Below are 17,059 nucleotides of genomic sequence, written 5' to 3'. Positions count from 1 at the left end.
ATAATCATTGATAAAAAAAAGGTCAAATAATCTTAACCGTTGAAAAAAATACCCAAAAAACCTTACCCCTCCCTCAACTAAGGGTAAGTATTCAGTTAATTCGGTTAATTTTGTTAATTTGATATTAATTTTGTATAAATTCTTTTTAGTATTATTTTTTAATAAATTCAGTGTTAACTAAAATAATCTATTTTTAATTTGATTCAGTGAATTCGATTTTAGTAAAACTTTGATTCGTTTTGATTAATTAATATTAAATCAATTTTCAGTTAATTTGATTAATTTATATATCGAATTAACCAAATGTTTACCTCGATTAACCAACGGTCCCAACGGCTAGGAACCTCCAACGGGCAAAAAAAAAATTGTGTGAATTTACAGGCTAAATCGGCGATTAACCAATGGTCCATTGATTTTTGACCTATGAACCTGCCGAGTCAGTTCCAATTCCGCCCAGGCAATTTAACCCGGTTACTGACCCGGACCGGATCCTATTATTGGCCCGGGCCGGACCCGGCCTGGGTCAGGTCTAGGGTGTGGCCGCACTTTTGTTCCATTTAAAGGAGTTCAAGAGGCCGCGGACTTTCGGATCCGTTCCCTGTGCCTGTCTTAACGATGATAGGATTTATTGTCCGGGCCCACTCTTGCGACTAATCGTATCCATCTACCACTTCGTCGCAAAGACTCACAATGCCAATGAATAAAACAAAAACAAAACCTTAAACAATTTTAAACCACAGCAATGGCGACCACGGGCGGTCTCCTATCCTCCGCCATCATCGACCTCCCCCAGTTCCAACCCTTTCACCGATCCCCAACTCTAACCCTAACCTTCTGCTTATGCTATAGGGGATCCTCGATCTCGATTGATGCTCTCCTATGGCGAACGCTACTTCATTCTGCGGGTTCTTCCTCCACTTCCTCCTCCTCCTCGCCGCCGTCGCTGTGGCCGTTTCAGTCGCCTCGGAGCTCCGCCGACCATACCTATCGCAGGCTTACAACCACACCGTCCTTCTTGATGACGACCAAGTCGCCTTCTTTTGGACTCTGCACTCCGATTCCATCTCCATCGCGGCTCGGAGCAAGAAGACCTCTACCAGCGGATACCTCGCGATCGCGATCGGGGACGGTATGGTGAACAGCCACGCCTACGTCGGGTGGACGGACGCAGACGGGAACGGAAGGGTGAGCACATACTGGATCGACGGCAAGGACGTTTCGAGGTTGCATCCGACGAGCGAGAAGCAGCTCGCGGATGCGAGATTCCAGTCCGAAAAGGGGCTCCTTTCCTTGGAGTTCCGTCGCCCCCTGTCGCCCCCCTGCGTCGGCCGGCCGGAGTGCGAAAACCACATCGATCCGGATCTTCCTCTCCCGATCGTGTGGGCGCGGGGTGCCCGGTGGTCGGACACGCGGCTAAGCTGGGGAAACATGCACGCCATTACCAGCGACAGGGCCGTTAGGGTTCTGCTGACACATGGCACGGTCGAAGAGGTGAAAGGGGTTCCCTTGGCGTACGCCGTCCACGGATTCTTCATGTTCATCTCCTGGGGCATCTTGTTGCCGTGTGGAGTATTAGCCGCAAGGTACCTTTGCCGACAATGGCATCTCCGACTACAGTCGTCGGGACTGGCCCTTGCCCTAATCGCCATCGTCCCCGCCGCTTTCGAACTCCGAGGGCTCGTCCTCAGCTCCACCCATTCCGCGATTGGCATCGCCGCAATGTCGATGGCCTGCGCACAGCCAATCAACGCCTATCTAAGACCGAAACCACCCGCCGCCACCCGCGAGGTTGCTTCAGGGGCGACGATTCTGTGGCCGAGCATCCATTTCTGGATCGGGAGATCTGCAATTCCTGTCGGAATCGTTGCAATCCTCAGTGGGCTCAAGCAAGTGGCCGACGCATACGACTGCGAGGCAGTGGATGCGGCGACCTGGGCGTTCATGCTGTGGGTTTTGGTCGGTGCAGCTGTGGCGCTGTTCTTGGAGTACATGGAATTGAAGCGAAGCAGAAAAGAAAGGAACTCCTTTGCAGGCAGATTTGGGTCGCAAGGCAATGGAGAAGAAGAAGAAGAGTGCTCCATTGATCTACTGAAGTCTCAGGAACCACCTGGAAGAAGCCAAGTGCAGCTTGAATCTTTGAATTAAGTGAGGCACAATTATGAGCATTTGGGTATGTTTCTATCTGTTGAAATTTTCATAGTCTGGAACAGATCGTTCATGATAACTGATATTTAATTAGTTAATGATTGGAAATGATATGTTCTTAGACATATACTATGGTAAATCTCAACTCGACTATTGTAAAAAAAAAAAAAGGGTAAAAATTAAAAGAGCATCCTTTTTTTATTGGAATGGTAAAATATGCGTCTTTCTTTCATTCAAAAGAGCACCTCATCTCAGATGTATTTTATTTTTCCAAATTGTCATAATTATAACAGGTACATTATACAGTCGTAGAAATTATATAATACAATGTTGATTAGTTTTTTAAAATAAAATATATTGATTTTTATATATATATAAAAAAGAACAAGAGCCTTGCACGACTGTTCCACTCAGTCTTTGTTCCGCTATGCCGTTGGAACATCCAACTCTATCGTGAATCCAGCGACTTGGTCGGTTGCCACTTGCCAAATGCCATTTGTCATAGCGTAAAGATGAACATGATCACAATTTAAATTGGGCCGAGGTCTAGCAGAATCGTATACAGAGACCTGAGGTGAAGTCGCCGCCGGAGGCGGAGGTTGAATCTCGACGACGGCGACCGCCTGCTTCTCCCTCCCCTGCGCCATGCCGGCTGCGCTAGATAGGGCCCTAGTTTCTCCTATGCGATTATTTTTGCAGGGTATCTCCGCTGCTGCCCCTTCTGGAGGTTCCCGAAAGGTGTCGATTCTTCAAGCGAGGGCGTCCGTGGTCGATTCCTCCGAGAGCTCCTCCGGATTCTCCAAGAGAATGGAGCGTGCCTGGATCATCTCCAAGGTGATCTTTTGCAGATGACGTTATGGCCTCTAGGGTTGTTTAGGGTCCTTTTTTTGGTGAAGGCGACACTTTTGCCCCTTTATTATCGATGGAAATGGTTTTATGTGTCGTTGTTCCTTGTTGGTTACCCCAATTGGATCTCATTCCTGCGTTATCAGTCAAAAATCAGAATTTTGATGAATCGTGGATTCTGTGTCATTGTAGATATCGAATCCCAAATTGCCTGGGCAAAGGATACAGTCTACCTGTTCTGGCAGATTCAGTTAGAAAGAATTTACCCGTTTCACCTTAATTTCAAATATGTCTTCCATTCAATTAAGATTGATAAAAAATGTTGATCTCATTGTTGTTTTTTTGTATTCAACCTCTCAGATAATTCCTATATTCATTTGACCTTTGGACATAGCAACGAGTGCTAGTACTTAGAACATCTAATAGTTGGTTGCCAGTGGTCATGATCAGTAAGCTGTGTTTGTCCCTTTCTTTTTTTTTTCCTTTGATTTAACTGTATGAAAAACTATATTGCTCAATAGTGTTCGGATCTTTCAAATCACTTTTAATTACTTTAACAAAAGTTTTTATAATCGCCCTGTACGCCTTACTGCTTTGTCTTTAATTGATTCAACCAGTATAACTATCATATTGGTCATTTTGAACATTCCCTTGCCATGTTAATCAATTTTATTTTGTTTTATCATTTATTGGAGCTACACTTAATTCCTCCCGTATAATAACACATTGTTATTTTATCTTTTTTTTCTTGGTTTATTTTTGAATTTGCTATGTAAATCCGCAAATATTGATGACTTAGAGTTCGACATTGATGCAAATGTACCAAACAAAAAAATCATTTATGATGCTCCAATAACTTTAACACTAGTATTATCATACATGCCATTTAGTCACATAAATATAATTACTAGATGCTCCTTTCTCTTCTTAAACACACCAAAATAGCCATCTAAGGACTCATAACAACAACAATAACCAACCTTTATCCAATAGATGGGGTTGGTTATATGGATCCTACACCATTGAATTCTTTCATCTACTAGATCATCAATTTATAAATAAATTTTATCTTATTTTATTGTTGCTAACTAAGTCTTGATCTTCCTCTTCCTCATTTGATATGCATATTTATCATAATTTCACATTGTCGAGCATCTATTGTCTACATATATGTCTGTACAATCTTAAATATATCTCTCAAAGTTTTCCCTCAATAGTTGCTAGTATAAGGTCATATGCTATAACGAAATCCAATATAGTTTTTCCTTCTTCATTTCTTGTTCCAAACTCATAACTCCCATACACCCTATCATACTCATTTTTCACTCCGATATGGACATTTAGATCTCCTCTTATTAAAATCATTTTGTTTGATGAAATGTTTCGTAATAGCTCATCTAGGTCATCACAAGACTTAGATTTGGTGTTTTCATCTAATCCTACTTGAGGTACATATATGTTAATTACATTAATAGTTTCTTTTACTACCACTATCTTGAGAGTTATAATCCTATCCCCTTTTTAACTACTCTTACTACTTCATTCTTTAACGAACTATCTGCAACAATACCTCATTAGAGACTCTATCCCATGCTTTTTTATGTAAACAAAAGTCATATGAAATCCTTTTTTCTCTCTATTTTTCTTCTTTGTCTCATTAAGTAATGGTTTCCCATTGTTGAATGGAGCAATATGTTGACTTAGATTTTTGTCACATATCCTGAAAACTTAGATCACTCCTAAAAAGGATCTCATAGGACTCTAAAATATTGTCGTATGTCTTCTGTAAAAAGTATTGTGTGTGTGTACGCATGTTTTATTTTTAAATTTTTTTATTCCAGAGTAATAGAAAATTGAACCTTATGATAAATAATATGGTTTAATTGGTTATCACTCATGGGAAATTAAAGTTGTAAGAACTCTGAAAAACACTTCAACTGTAACTTCATAATGTTGTGATAATTAGACCAGTTGTTCTGCCTATTTTATGCTTAAGCAAAGATATATATGATTGGCCTAGTTGCTTTATCTGGAACTTGTATTACTGCTATTCTGCTAGCTGTGGGTTACTGAAGGGAATGAAGTTGCTAGAAAGATTGTTGTGGCTACTTCAGATTGTTCATGGAAAAGATTATTATTGTCCTATGGGTTCGTACTTGTGTTCCAGCTAAAATTTAAGCTAACAGCTGACAGCTAGGGCTATATCTTTGATGAATTCCGACACAAAACAGTGGATTTTAATCATCTTGTTCCATGCATCTTTTCCTTGTCTGGGTCTTGTTTTTCTTTTACCCTTTGCGAGTTTTGGAAAGGGCAAGCCACTAATATAATGTGGCCTAGGTGACAATTGTTGATGACTGGACTAAAAGTTTAACTACACGTGAGCCAATGATTATGCTTAAGATAGCTAAGTTATAGCATGGAACAAGAAAAATTTCCAGAAATATCGGTTTTGTTAATATCTTTTGCTATCTGTCCTTGTGGCATCTTGATTTTTTGGTTGTCCAACATTTGCTCTCATGTTAAGCCTGCTGAATGATGCATCTCTCGTATGTTCCTTTGCCTGAAGCAGCAACCAAGACCAATAGCATGCTCTACTTGTGAATCAGACGGGTATGTCGAATGCAAGTGGTGTGCTGGCACCGGCTTCTTCATCCTCGGCAATCAAATGCTTTGCGAAGTGCCATCAAGAAATACAACCTGCATTATATGCACGGGGAAGGTACTCTTGTCTGCGAATACAACCTTTCATTTCCACTTTTATACCCACAAAGTCATTTGGTATTGTTCCAGGGTTCTACTGCTTGTCCCGATTGCAAAGGCACAGACTTCCGTGCAAAGTGGCTGGAAGATCCTCAACCTCCCAAATAAATTCCCATGGTTTCTGTTTTGCAGTGTGCTGAAAACACCAAGATTCAGATTATTTTACAGGAACTAACTGCATTTTAAAATCTTTACTGCAATTGTAAGTCTTCAATCTGTAAATTATTCCTCCCTAAATTGGTTGAATGTTGAACATTGATGTTAATTAATGAGAAATTCCCTTTTCAGTTTCTATAGTCTATATTAATGTTTGTGTAATTCTTCTAGGTATAAAATATCATCCTTTGATCATGAAGTAGAGTACTAGTCCAACTGTAAAGTAGGCTATCTAAATGAACCGAAATCGAGAATTATTGTAAAAGAGCTATCCTTGATAATGTGGTTGTGGATCTCTCCTTTATCTCAATGTTGAACTGATGCTCGGTTTCGACTTTACACCGGTGTATCTATCCAAACACGATCCTTACTTTTGCGGTAGTCATACTAGGGTAATCGCTTTCTATTGGAGGCATTTATCATGAGAATCTTGCAATCCTCTAGACTGCTACCATTACTTCATAACATTGAATTGGGATAAACCCCTTAGTTTTGTGATGGCCAATGATATCCTCCGGAGGATTTGGACTACTTTCGTGAACAACCTCGAGTCTAGTTATTATAGGTTCGAGATCGGAGTTTGCCTATCAATTCTTCCCCCTAACCCTAAAATTTGTACTAATGTCAGTTAAGATCTATCAACACGTTAAGTACGCTAACAACTAAATCCCGGATCAATATAGCATGTGATAAAAGAGAAAAGTATCAACACATAATTACCAAATCAATGTTAGATTATTCCCTAATCCTAAAATTAAGGAAATTACTATATGTAAATGGAGATATAATATGAAGACATCAAATTAGGTATACTACAACTCAATGAAATAGAGAAGAGTGAAAAAACTCAATTGTAGATGTCAAATATCGTCTTCTAAAAATCTCCTTGCCTCCTTAGTGAATGGAATCCTTGAAACTCCTTGGAAGACGACTCTCTCCTATGGTTACCTGTTGTGGGAAACCTTGGAAGACGACTCTCTCCTAAGGTTACGTGTCACAAGAAAACCCTCGATCTCTCAAACAGAAGCTCCTTTGGTTCTTTTATAACTTTAAGAGATTACCAAGTCTGGTATGACTTTACTAAAAAACAGGGGTCTCGTCATCGTGCCACAGTCGTGTGACACTCTAGACATCTTCCCATCAAGTGCTAGGGCATGATCGTGTCAGAGGACATAGTCAAACCACGTGTTCTATTCTAGAGTTTCTGGTTGACGTTTTGTTGCTCATTTTACTCTACGAGTTGATGCACGACAGTCAGGGGACACGACTAGATCGTGTATCATGCTGGAATGCATGCTTCCAAGGCTTTTGGTCTCAAATTGAGTCCAAATTTCATGTCCTGTCAATAAAATACACAAAGAATAGTTTTCTGAACTATAAAGATAAAAAGAATATAAAAGTTATAAAACTATAGAAAATATGCTCATAATGAAACTAATGCAAGCTAAATAGTACTGAAAACATAGGCATGAATCACACAAATCAGTATGCCTCTTTTGTTCTTGAATGAGATAATTTACAAAATGATAGGAAAGTTGATTAACATTTAAAACTTTTCATATTTAGTACAACATGCTTTTAATTAAATATAGTGCCAAAAGTATAATCACTTTTTTCATCATTCCTATCTAATATATCACATTCACAAATCTATTCGGGAAGAAAAAACATCCAAATTTGTGGAGCACTTGCCATCAACCAAGCAACATGCAACTTTTCACATTTCTTGGAAGAATAAATGCTGCATATGTCACTTGGCCACAGATGCCCACTCAACAATATACTACCATACCAAATCCTGCGTGTAATCCTACTTCTAGCACAAGATAGAAATAAACTAATCAGGTTAAAAAGGGAAAACAAATTCTCTCGATTACCATTTTCAAGCTGGATTCAAAGCCCGAAATCTGGCTAGATTCAATGTGACTCCACATTATTCTGTGTCTTCCAAGTAGACATGCAGGGCTAGGTTGCAAGATTCTAGATGTTAACAACATGTGGTCGCATGAAGCTAATTTTCTGGTCAGATTCTCCATTCTTTATAACATAAGCTCAACTTCTAGTCCTTATTCTTCTTCTTGGTTGAAGGATGGATGCTGAGCATATCGACAACTAAGTTGGATTTTCCTTTTCGGAACTCGTGCAAGATGAAGGAAATGGAATCAAGGTTATGAACTTTAGTATAGGTTGAGGCATTGGCATATTCAATATCAAGAATAAACAATCAGCTCATGGTGTATATGTGGATGTTTTGTTGATGTGTTATATATAATAAGTTTTTAATATACTTGGCCTACTAAAATGGTTTGTGATATAGAATAAATGAATAAGATGTTTGCGAACTTGTTCAATGTTCTACTTGACAAAGACAACCAACTCTATATAATAACACCTCATGTCTTTCTCCACTTCAATCAACCTCCCAACCCAAAATGAAGATCGAGCAAGAGAAAAGGTATGCATTGCTCTTGGCTTGCAAGGACTCGGATTACGTCAAGAAGAAGTACAATGGCTACTTCAATGTATTCTTGGAAGCCTTCGAGGACGAAGGAGAGACCTGGGACTTGTTCAGGGTGGTGGAGGAAGAGTTCCCGGCCATGGAAGACCTGCACAAGTACGAAGGGTTCGTCGTCAGCGGGAGCCCCTACGATGCCTATGGCAATGACTTATGGATTCTGAGGCTGTGCTCACTCATCCAGACACTTGATGCCATGCACAAGAGAGTGCTGGGAATCTGCTTCGGCCATCAAGTAATTATTAACTTGAGTAATCGGTTTGTGCATAGAGTTTGGCATGATGGTTGAGTTCATGGCTGCTTAATTAGTTGTTTACTTTTGCCTCTTGCAGGTGTTGTGCAGGGCACTTGGTGGGCAAGTGGGGAAGGCTTGTGGAGGATGGGACATTGGGATCAGGAAGGTGATCATGCAGGATGAGTCGAGACATTTCAAGTTCTCTGAGAGATTGGAAGTCATTCCGAAATGTGTTTCGATCATCGAATGCCACCAAGATGAGGTATATGAGTGTTAAAGTGAAGCATATATACATCAACTTTGTGTGTTCTACCACGATCCCTTTCATACTAATGAATTAATTAAGATGAAAACTATAAGCAGGTGTGGCAAGTTCCGATCAGAGCAGAAGTGATTGCTTCCTCTGATAAGACCAGAATCGAGATGTTCTCCATAGGAGATCACATATTGGGCATTCAAGGTCATCCTGAATACAATAAAGATATACTGCATAGCCTCATCGATCGCCTCCTAGCCAATGAATCCATCTGTGTATGCTAAAGTCCATACTTGATTCATTATCTCAGTTTATGAATTGTTCGTGTTGATAATTTATTTGCTTTTTGGTAGAATTGCTTTGCTGATGATGTGAAGGCAAGCTTGGAGGAAGCTGAAGCTGATAAGGAATTCTTGGAGAAGTTGTGCAAAAGCTTCCTCAAGGGTGAATAGACATTGATCTTAATTAGGGAAAGAGAATTTGGAAAAAGAAAAAGGGCTTGAAATAAAGTTTAGATTTTCTTAAAATATGTAACGGTATTAGTCTGGAGTCTACAGTTTTATATACAGACTTGGTTGCATCTGAAACTGAGCAGGTCTTTGGAATAGCAACTCTGATGAGGAATTTAATGTATATTAATTATCACATAATAGAGTTTCTCATCTCTTAATTTCCCCCTCCATCTTAATTTAAAATATTAATTATCACATAACTGCTTGATGCATCAGACAAGTAGCAGCCTTATCTTAATTTAATTGCTCACATTTGTAGGTAATTATGCATTTTACGTTCATCCCGACGTTTCTCACGGTCCATCATAATGTTATATTTGAAAGGTGTCTTAGGATAATCTCGTCTTAAATATTGTATTATTTATTGAATAAATAGAATTCCTTATTTGAGTATATATATATATATATATGATATTAATCTTAAACTCAATTAATGATGTCTACAATATAATATATATAGTATGCGAGAGAAATTGTGATTATATCACAATTAGTGGATATCTCTCTATGTATAATTATATATATATTGAAATGTTTCCTAATTAAAGAGATTAGCTAATATCATCAAATCTGCAAGACTAACATATATTATGTTCCTTGGTGTTTCAATGCAATCGGACCTCAGTGGCTAGAATATTGGGATGTTAAGAGTTAACATATAGATACTGGTTAAGGGTCACTAGTTCATTTGATGCGATCTGCATGAGACTCCATATGGTTCTGTACATGTCAATAAAGATCTCATTGTAATTCGACTACAAGTTTCCTTAGAATTGATGTATTCAAGTAATCTTGATCATGAAGATTTATACTTTGATATTTTAGCAAATATCTCCTAGGAGATATAAGTCAATATGTCCGAAGGTGTTTGAGTAGCCCATAGATGATTCACCACTCCTTTTATAAGAAGACGCATATCCTATGATCTCTTGTTAGGATCATTATTCGTAAGTCTTTGACCAAACATTACATGTCAAGAGGATGATCTTCTTGGACACGTGTTTGAGTAATTTGAATATACAAGACAAGGAACAACTACTTGGGCTAGGTGTGACGTAATCAATCTAGTGAGGACTGATACAACCATGTCATGAACTAAGTGAGTATAAAATGAGTGAAAGGAATAGATACACTGATAATTATAGCTGTTAAACAATTCAGAATAGTTCTGGGATTAATTATGATTTTTTTGTTAATTGAGGATCATGATGTACTACTAGGTGTTACTCATAATCGATTCATAATTAATGATTAATTATGAACGACCAATATAAATCGAGAACTTATTAGGCCATACGCACTATAAGTATATCCGAAAAACTTAAAATAAATTTGAGAATTGGATTCTAAGATTAAAAGAAACTAAGTCTAGTAGGGTCAGATAAGAAGCAAATATGAAAGATATTTGTTAGACGGAAGTGGTGGTGATTCATGTCTTGGTAGGCATGGTCGGATCTTTTTTATTTAGTTATGAATCAAAATTGATTTATTTAATAATAAACCAAGAGTATTATATGGCTGGACAACAGCAAGGTGATGCTATCCGACTTGTGCCACCGGCCTTTACCCCATCGCTAGCTTCCTAAACGTCGAACACTAGTCCTACTACCGGCAATGACCTCTAAGGGTGCCGGATAGCAACAAAGGTTGCCGCTCCCTCCTCTTTTGTGTCGGCCAAGTAGTTGGTTGGACCTCGTTTTATGCCATCAGATTGCTCTCGCCGCCGGGCACAAAATGGAGTCGAATTTCTCTCTCAGATCGCATTATCTCTTCGTTTGGCTAGTACTCAATGCCAAGAGGTTCCAATGATTTTCATAGTAGTAAAAGCAATACGTGATCTATCTACACATCTCTTTTCCATTTGGCTCTGCTAATTAAGGTACAAGAAAATGATAGCAGGAATATGATGATGCTTGTTTAGTTGCAGGAACTAAATAATGGCCAAACAAAGCAAAGAAGAACCGGAGACAAAACTGAAGCACTAGCAACATTCCACATAGCAAAAGGGAGGTAACAATATGACAACTTGTCTCGTCTCCTTCTTCTCTACTCCATCACCAGGCAAACAATGTAGGATGGAGGAGACAAACTACAATAACTATGCACAAAAACTGAAGAAGATATAGTGATTGAGCCCATTGAGCCAATATCACAAGCTACACATGTAAAGAAATGGTTAAGACACCTTAAAGTGAGCCAAAAACATGCACCAACTTCTCTGCGTCTTCTTCATCTTCAGTTTTACTCCTCTCATCTTTCTTTATCCCTTTTTTTTTTTGCTATCTCTTGCTTTGTGTCTTAAACTCCAAGCCTTATCCCATGACAAGAGAGGAGAGGAGAGGAGGAAGAAAGCAGCAGTAGGAGAGTAGGGCTGTATGTTGCTTCTCCATTACTCTTCTTCCTGTTTTTCCTCTGCTATATGCTGAATCAAAGGGGAAAGATACAAAAACTGTGTACAGTGAGTATTTATTTCTTCTGTTGTCTCTTTTGCACATCTTCACCAACTCCTCTGTTTCTCTCTCCATCTGATTGTGTGTAGTGGTTACAGTCAGCAATGCTCCCTGATAGTTTGCTGAATTTGCAGTTAGCTCCCTGGCTGTTAGTGCCTTTAGACCAGGAACAATTTTCTCTTTCCATGAACACCACGATTGAGCTTTATTATATTTACCAGAGTGCTTGAAGTTGTATGTATCAGGCAATAACTATGAACATAATTACATAAACAGTTCGAGAATTTATCAAACGATCCATCTCCTCATGGAATAAATTTGGGATCATGTATTGCACTTGAACTGCAGAAGCAGCCATAGATGATCACCACAATCCTTGACAGATTGCTGATCGAGTTGAGCATAATTGCTCGATACGAGTCACTTACTAAGTTACTATGTGCAAAAGCGAGTGTAGAGAAGGCGGAGTTGAAGGTTGTAGCATGTTGACCTGCCGTTCCCTGGAACGCTTCGTTGTTGCGGTGCTCCAAGATCGATCCGCACGACGGCTCCGGTGAAGATGAAGAAAGTCGAGCTCACCAGCCACAGGTCGGCGGTGAGTGGCTTGCGGAGAGGGACGGCTATGGACACACTGGCGGCGGCAACCGTGAAAGGCACTTTGAAGTCGACAAGCTGCGACCGGTTTGTATATCTACAAGAGGTTGAAGATAAATGTAGTTGTATATGGGACTCCATAGCAGGATTATCAGTGTATAGCAGCGTCAGTTGCTTCACTCTGTCTTTTATTTCTAATGTCTATTTTTTTTTTCCTTAAAAATTAATTTATACTTTTTAAATGTCGTTGGTCAAATTTATAGGATCTTAAACGAGCCGGGTTGAATCCTCCTTTACCGTATCTAAATTTATTTGATAAAATAATTGAATCAATAAAAATTAAATTTAAAATGAATTAAATTATTAAAATAATTATTTAATTTGTTTCTTTTTGAATGAACTTGAATTCAGTTTGTTTAGATATTTATCCCTTAATTTAAATTTATTTGATTATTTAAATTTTTTATTTTTTTTAAATTGTTACTATTGAGCTAGATGATATAAATTTATTTTAATTTTTTAATAATTTATGCCCAATAAATTTCAAAAATAACTTAATAGTGTCTAACACCCTACGAATTGTAGATATCAATATAGAGGACTTGAAAAATCTATAGAATGAGAGAAGACATCAACCTAGGTTTGACTCAAATCTCCTAAGTAATGGATCTCTTGGCATGTAATCATATTCAACGAGTCTATCCCCTCGGGACGATACGGTAGTTAAGACATGGGGGGTTGCCACATAAGGTCTTAGGGGCGAAACTCAACGTGTCCGAGCATGCCCTCCCCTATATCTTGGCCACTTGCATTAATGGTGAGTAGCCACCCGTGATTTACCTCCTTCGTGTTGGCCTAGGGATGAGTTGGCGGGGGTGCTAGGGCGAGCGAATCACCTTTTTGCCACATATTCAACGAGTCTCACTAGGCAATGTTGAACTAAATGAATAAAACTATCATCTCTCATCTCTTGCTATGTATCTTCTGTTGGAGTAATCTCAATGGTCAGTGCGACTATGTGTTTTGGTGTTTGGGCAAAGGATTTAAGTTAGGTTCACCCTTGTATTTGATATGTGTATGTGAGTGTGCACGTTTGCAGGATACACATATGACTCAGTTTGATAGTTTCGAGTCCAGTGAAGGATGGAGCATCCGAGGGACCGTGGACAAGGCAGCAATGACAAGTGCCGAGGGAAGCGACTTCTAGGCATATGCGAAGGATGACATTGGGGACGAGCCGTGGGCTTGAATGCATCCGAGGGACGAGAGCCAAAGGTAGTAGGCTTGAAGGCAAGAGGTCAAGGCTGCAAAGAAGAGTCAAGCGAGTCGTGAGGGTCCGAGTGCGAGAGAAATGTACTCGAGAAGGAAAACCCTAAGTTTAGTGTTGTATCAATCAACTGGTACTAAGATCAGTTGACTGGAGGTGAGCACAAATAGGTTCTATGCCCGAACGGTAGGGATCAGTGGACTAGTGTTGACACCAGTCGACTGGTAAAGAGCCGTTAAGAGAGTCGTTGGCCAAGCACCAGTCGATTGGTGCAAGGACCAGTCGACTGGTAACGGTAAACAACCTTGCTGTTTCTTCCCAAGCTCTATAAGATAGAGCTTGGGATGGCTGACCAAGATGACGAAATTAGACTTGGTTAAAACTAATTAGTAGTCACTAAGTGCTCAAGGTTTCCTTTGTGCCCAAGTGTTCTTGGTTGATATTGTGGTGAGGTTTCACCACCCACAAGGAGTTGCTTGAATATCCGGAGTTTGTCGAAGGCTAATCCACCGACGGATAAGGATCGCCCACCTTACGGATAGCCATGAAGTAGGAGCCCTAATCTCCGAACCACGTTAAACAACGTGTAGCGGTTTGCTATCTTATTCTTATCTTTAGTTTAACTTTCTACTTGCTTTGTTTGTATTTTTGCTTGCGCGCTAACATTATAGAAAGAAGCAATCATTTGGGGTGCACGACTATTCAACCCACCTTCTAGTCGGTCGTACGATCCCCAACATCTTCTTCTTCCATGGGATCGGATCGATCGTCCCAGTTAGATGTTACCTGATTTGGTTAATCATTTTTTTTCTTTAAACAATATTGTGTAGAGGTCACTAATGTGGTGGTTCCATATTTTTTTCTTTAAACAATATTATCACCCTCAAGGGCATGATTCAATGATAAGTGTTTAAGATAAGGCTATAATAGTCAGGGGATCAAAACTCAGCAGAGGGTTTCACCACATCTGTAGACTCTACCCAGACACTTGTCACTTGGGCTTTCCTGCTTTATCTCCCACCCAATAGTAGTGGGCGGTGGTGTGTAGTTGGCTAGAGGGAGATAACTTTGCTATAATGGACAAGGAATCAATATCTTCATGGAAAAAACTTCTTCCACCCTATAGTCATTTAACGATTAATTATAAGTTAATTTTATGATTCACCTCTATTTATATAATTTTTAGGAAGGACTTTGAAGACACCTAAGGTTAGTCTAATGACATTTTTTTCCCCTACAATTCTTTAAACAATATTAATATATCTTCTAAATTTAAAGACAATTATTTATTCATATGTTCTTTGTGTTTGAGTTTATCTTAAAGTGCATAATAATGGTAATAATGCGGCGATAGAGGGCAACCTATCTAGTATAAGGTCAACTGTCAGGATGGAGGTCAAAGTCAAGGCGGTCAATGTCCGGATGTCAAAGGCCCGAACGGAGGACAATTACAATGGCTGGTCGGGCCTTCATGCCCCGACCGACAGGAGAGGGGTTCATGTCAACCCCCATTCAGCTCGAGATGATGCACAAAACAGTTGACGCTCGAGACAGAGCAGCAGGACATCGTACGGGACTTGGCCAGAGACGGAGTGGAGTCCCGGCCGAGTTGCTTCCCCGCTCAGCCAAGCAGCAGGACCTGGCCATGGATGGAGCAGAGTCCTGGCCGAGCGGCTACCCTGCTCGATCAAGCAACGAGACCACTGTAGTATCTCTTGACATCCTTTTGGGAGATAGTGCCACTAACACGAGGCATGGTCGACAGGCGGATCGTACGTCCGAAAATTCTACTGTCACGTCGGGGATATGCATGCCCTGTTACGATATGATGTCAGAGGTACTTTCCTGACAAGACCCTTTCGTGGGACACCTGGGAGGGTGTGCCTATGCCTCAAGAAGCGTGCACGCTCCCACCAGAGCTCTATATAAAGGAGGGTCCTTCACTGGCGGAGGTATGGGTTATTCTTGAGTTCTACTGCTGCTCTACTTTTCTCCACATTTCGGTAACTGACTTGAGCGTCGAAGGGCCAACGTCGGGGACCCCTTCCCTGGCCCGGCACTGACGTCGTTTATTTTGTAGAGCAGAGCAAAGTCCACGTTCGATCAGTGAAGCCGCCACCTCCTAACTTTCCAGCTTCATGATTTTGGACAGGATTATTTTGGTGACGTTTGTGGGAAAACAACCTGCATCCGAACGGGAAGATGGAGGACGTTGGACGATTCACAACGGTGATGGTGATGCTGACGCAAGAGGAGCTCGACATGTTAATACAAGCCCGAGCGGCAAAGATAGTGGAGCAATAGCAACAACCGGTGCTGGCCCAGCGCCAACAGGCAATGGTCAAACGCCAAGCACAGGAGCCTGTGGTCTCAGTTGTAGGTCACCCGGCTGAGGAGTATGGCCGAGCGGACTGAGTATCCGCTCGGGGTAATAACAAGAAATCGGTCGACACGTATGGGGTGCGCCCAATGCACCTATCCCCTTCCACCGAGCGTTGTTCCAGACCCCATCAAAGGAAAGGGGCTGAACGGACAAGAACCGGGTCTTCCTCAAACGACGTGGCCGTTTGAGATGCAAGGAAAGGAGAGGCACCTAGAGAGGATGATTTGCCCGAGCGGTTCAATCGGCAATTTTCAGAGGGGATTCTGAGCGACCCTCTACCAAAACATTACACTCCGCTAGCGATCGGAGAGTACAACGAAACCACCGACCTGGACGACTACTTGGCCAAATTCGACAATGCGGCCACACTTCATCAGTATACTGATGGAGTTATATGTCATGTAACGACCACCCTTCTCACTACTCTCTAAAGGTGACCGTTACGTAACTAATATAGATTCTTACTTAACTACTATAACAAACTGTACTTAAATTTTTCCAGAAAACTTAAAATTTTGGCAGAGTATATGCAGTTCAGCAGGACTAAAATACAATACAATACTGACATGCACATATAACTCATAATAGCAGAAAACATATGAAACTATATCTCAATGCAAACACAAAAGTACATACTTACTAAACTGAACTCATCTTAGCATGCAATCTAAAACAAGAATAATCTCAAATGACATGGAATACAAAGTACACTCTCAAATGTTTCTTATCCACTAAAACAAGGAAACTTAATAATGTCCCAAGTCTCTCCCATAGTCCTGACATCACACATCATCGAACACCTCCTTGCCGCCTTCCTTTGCTATAGCTTTTCCTTTCCTTTATCTACAGTAAGAGGAAATGCAATCTATAAGCAAAATTACTTAGTAAGCGCTATCTAACTCACAAAAACTCGAGTATGCATGTCAGCTGAAAGAAA

At 40.3% G+C, this 17,059-nt stretch overlaps 3 protein-coding genes across 3 annotated transcripts; all 3 read left to right on the top strand.

Annotated features, from left to right (window-relative positions):
* The first annotated feature begins 728 nt into the window (after nucleotides 1–728).
* On the top strand, nucleotides 729–5,698 carry LOC121988423 (cytochrome b561, DM13 and DOMON domain-containing protein At5g54830-like). Its single transcript, XM_042541852.1, has 2 exons — nucleotides 729–2,170; nucleotides 5,564–5,698. The coding sequence occupies exon 1, from the start codon at nucleotides 880–882 to the stop codon at nucleotides 2,143–2,145; it is 1,266 nt and encodes a 421-aa protein (XP_042397786.1). The 5' UTR covers nucleotides 729–879; the 3' UTR covers nucleotides 2,146–2,170; nucleotides 5,564–5,698.
* Nucleotides 2,791–5,862, top strand: LOC121991283 (protein PHOTOSYSTEM I ASSEMBLY 2, chloroplastic-like). The gene is made up of 3 exons (XM_042545294.1): nucleotides 2,791–2,979; nucleotides 5,564–5,713; nucleotides 5,785–5,862. Exons 1-3 carry the CDS (start codon nucleotides 2,791–2,793, stop codon nucleotides 5,860–5,862), a joined length of 417 nt encoding a protein of 138 aa, XP_042401228.1.
* Nucleotides 5,863–8,336: 2,474 nt separating this feature from the next.
* Nucleotides 8,337–9,503, top strand: LOC121990468 (gamma-glutamyl peptidase 3-like). The gene is made up of 4 exons (XM_042544597.1): nucleotides 8,337–8,660; nucleotides 8,758–8,922; nucleotides 9,024–9,191; nucleotides 9,270–9,503. The coding sequence occupies exons 1-4, from the start codon at nucleotides 8,343–8,345 to the stop codon at nucleotides 9,366–9,368; spliced, it is 750 nt and encodes a 249-aa protein (XP_042400531.1). The 5' UTR covers nucleotides 8,337–8,342; the 3' UTR covers nucleotides 9,369–9,503.
* The last annotated feature ends 7,556 nt before the right edge of the window (nucleotides 9,504–17,059 follow it).

Source organism: Zingiber officinale, chromosome 6B (assembly GCF_018446385.1).
Source record: "Zingiber officinale cultivar Zhangliang chromosome 6B, Zo_v1.1, whole genome shotgun sequence".
NCBI lineage: Eukaryota > Viridiplantae > Streptophyta > Magnoliopsida > Zingiberales > Zingiberaceae > Zingiber > Zingiber officinale.
Note: the sequence above shows the minus strand (reverse complement) of the source record. Positions and strands in the feature narration are given on the sequence as shown.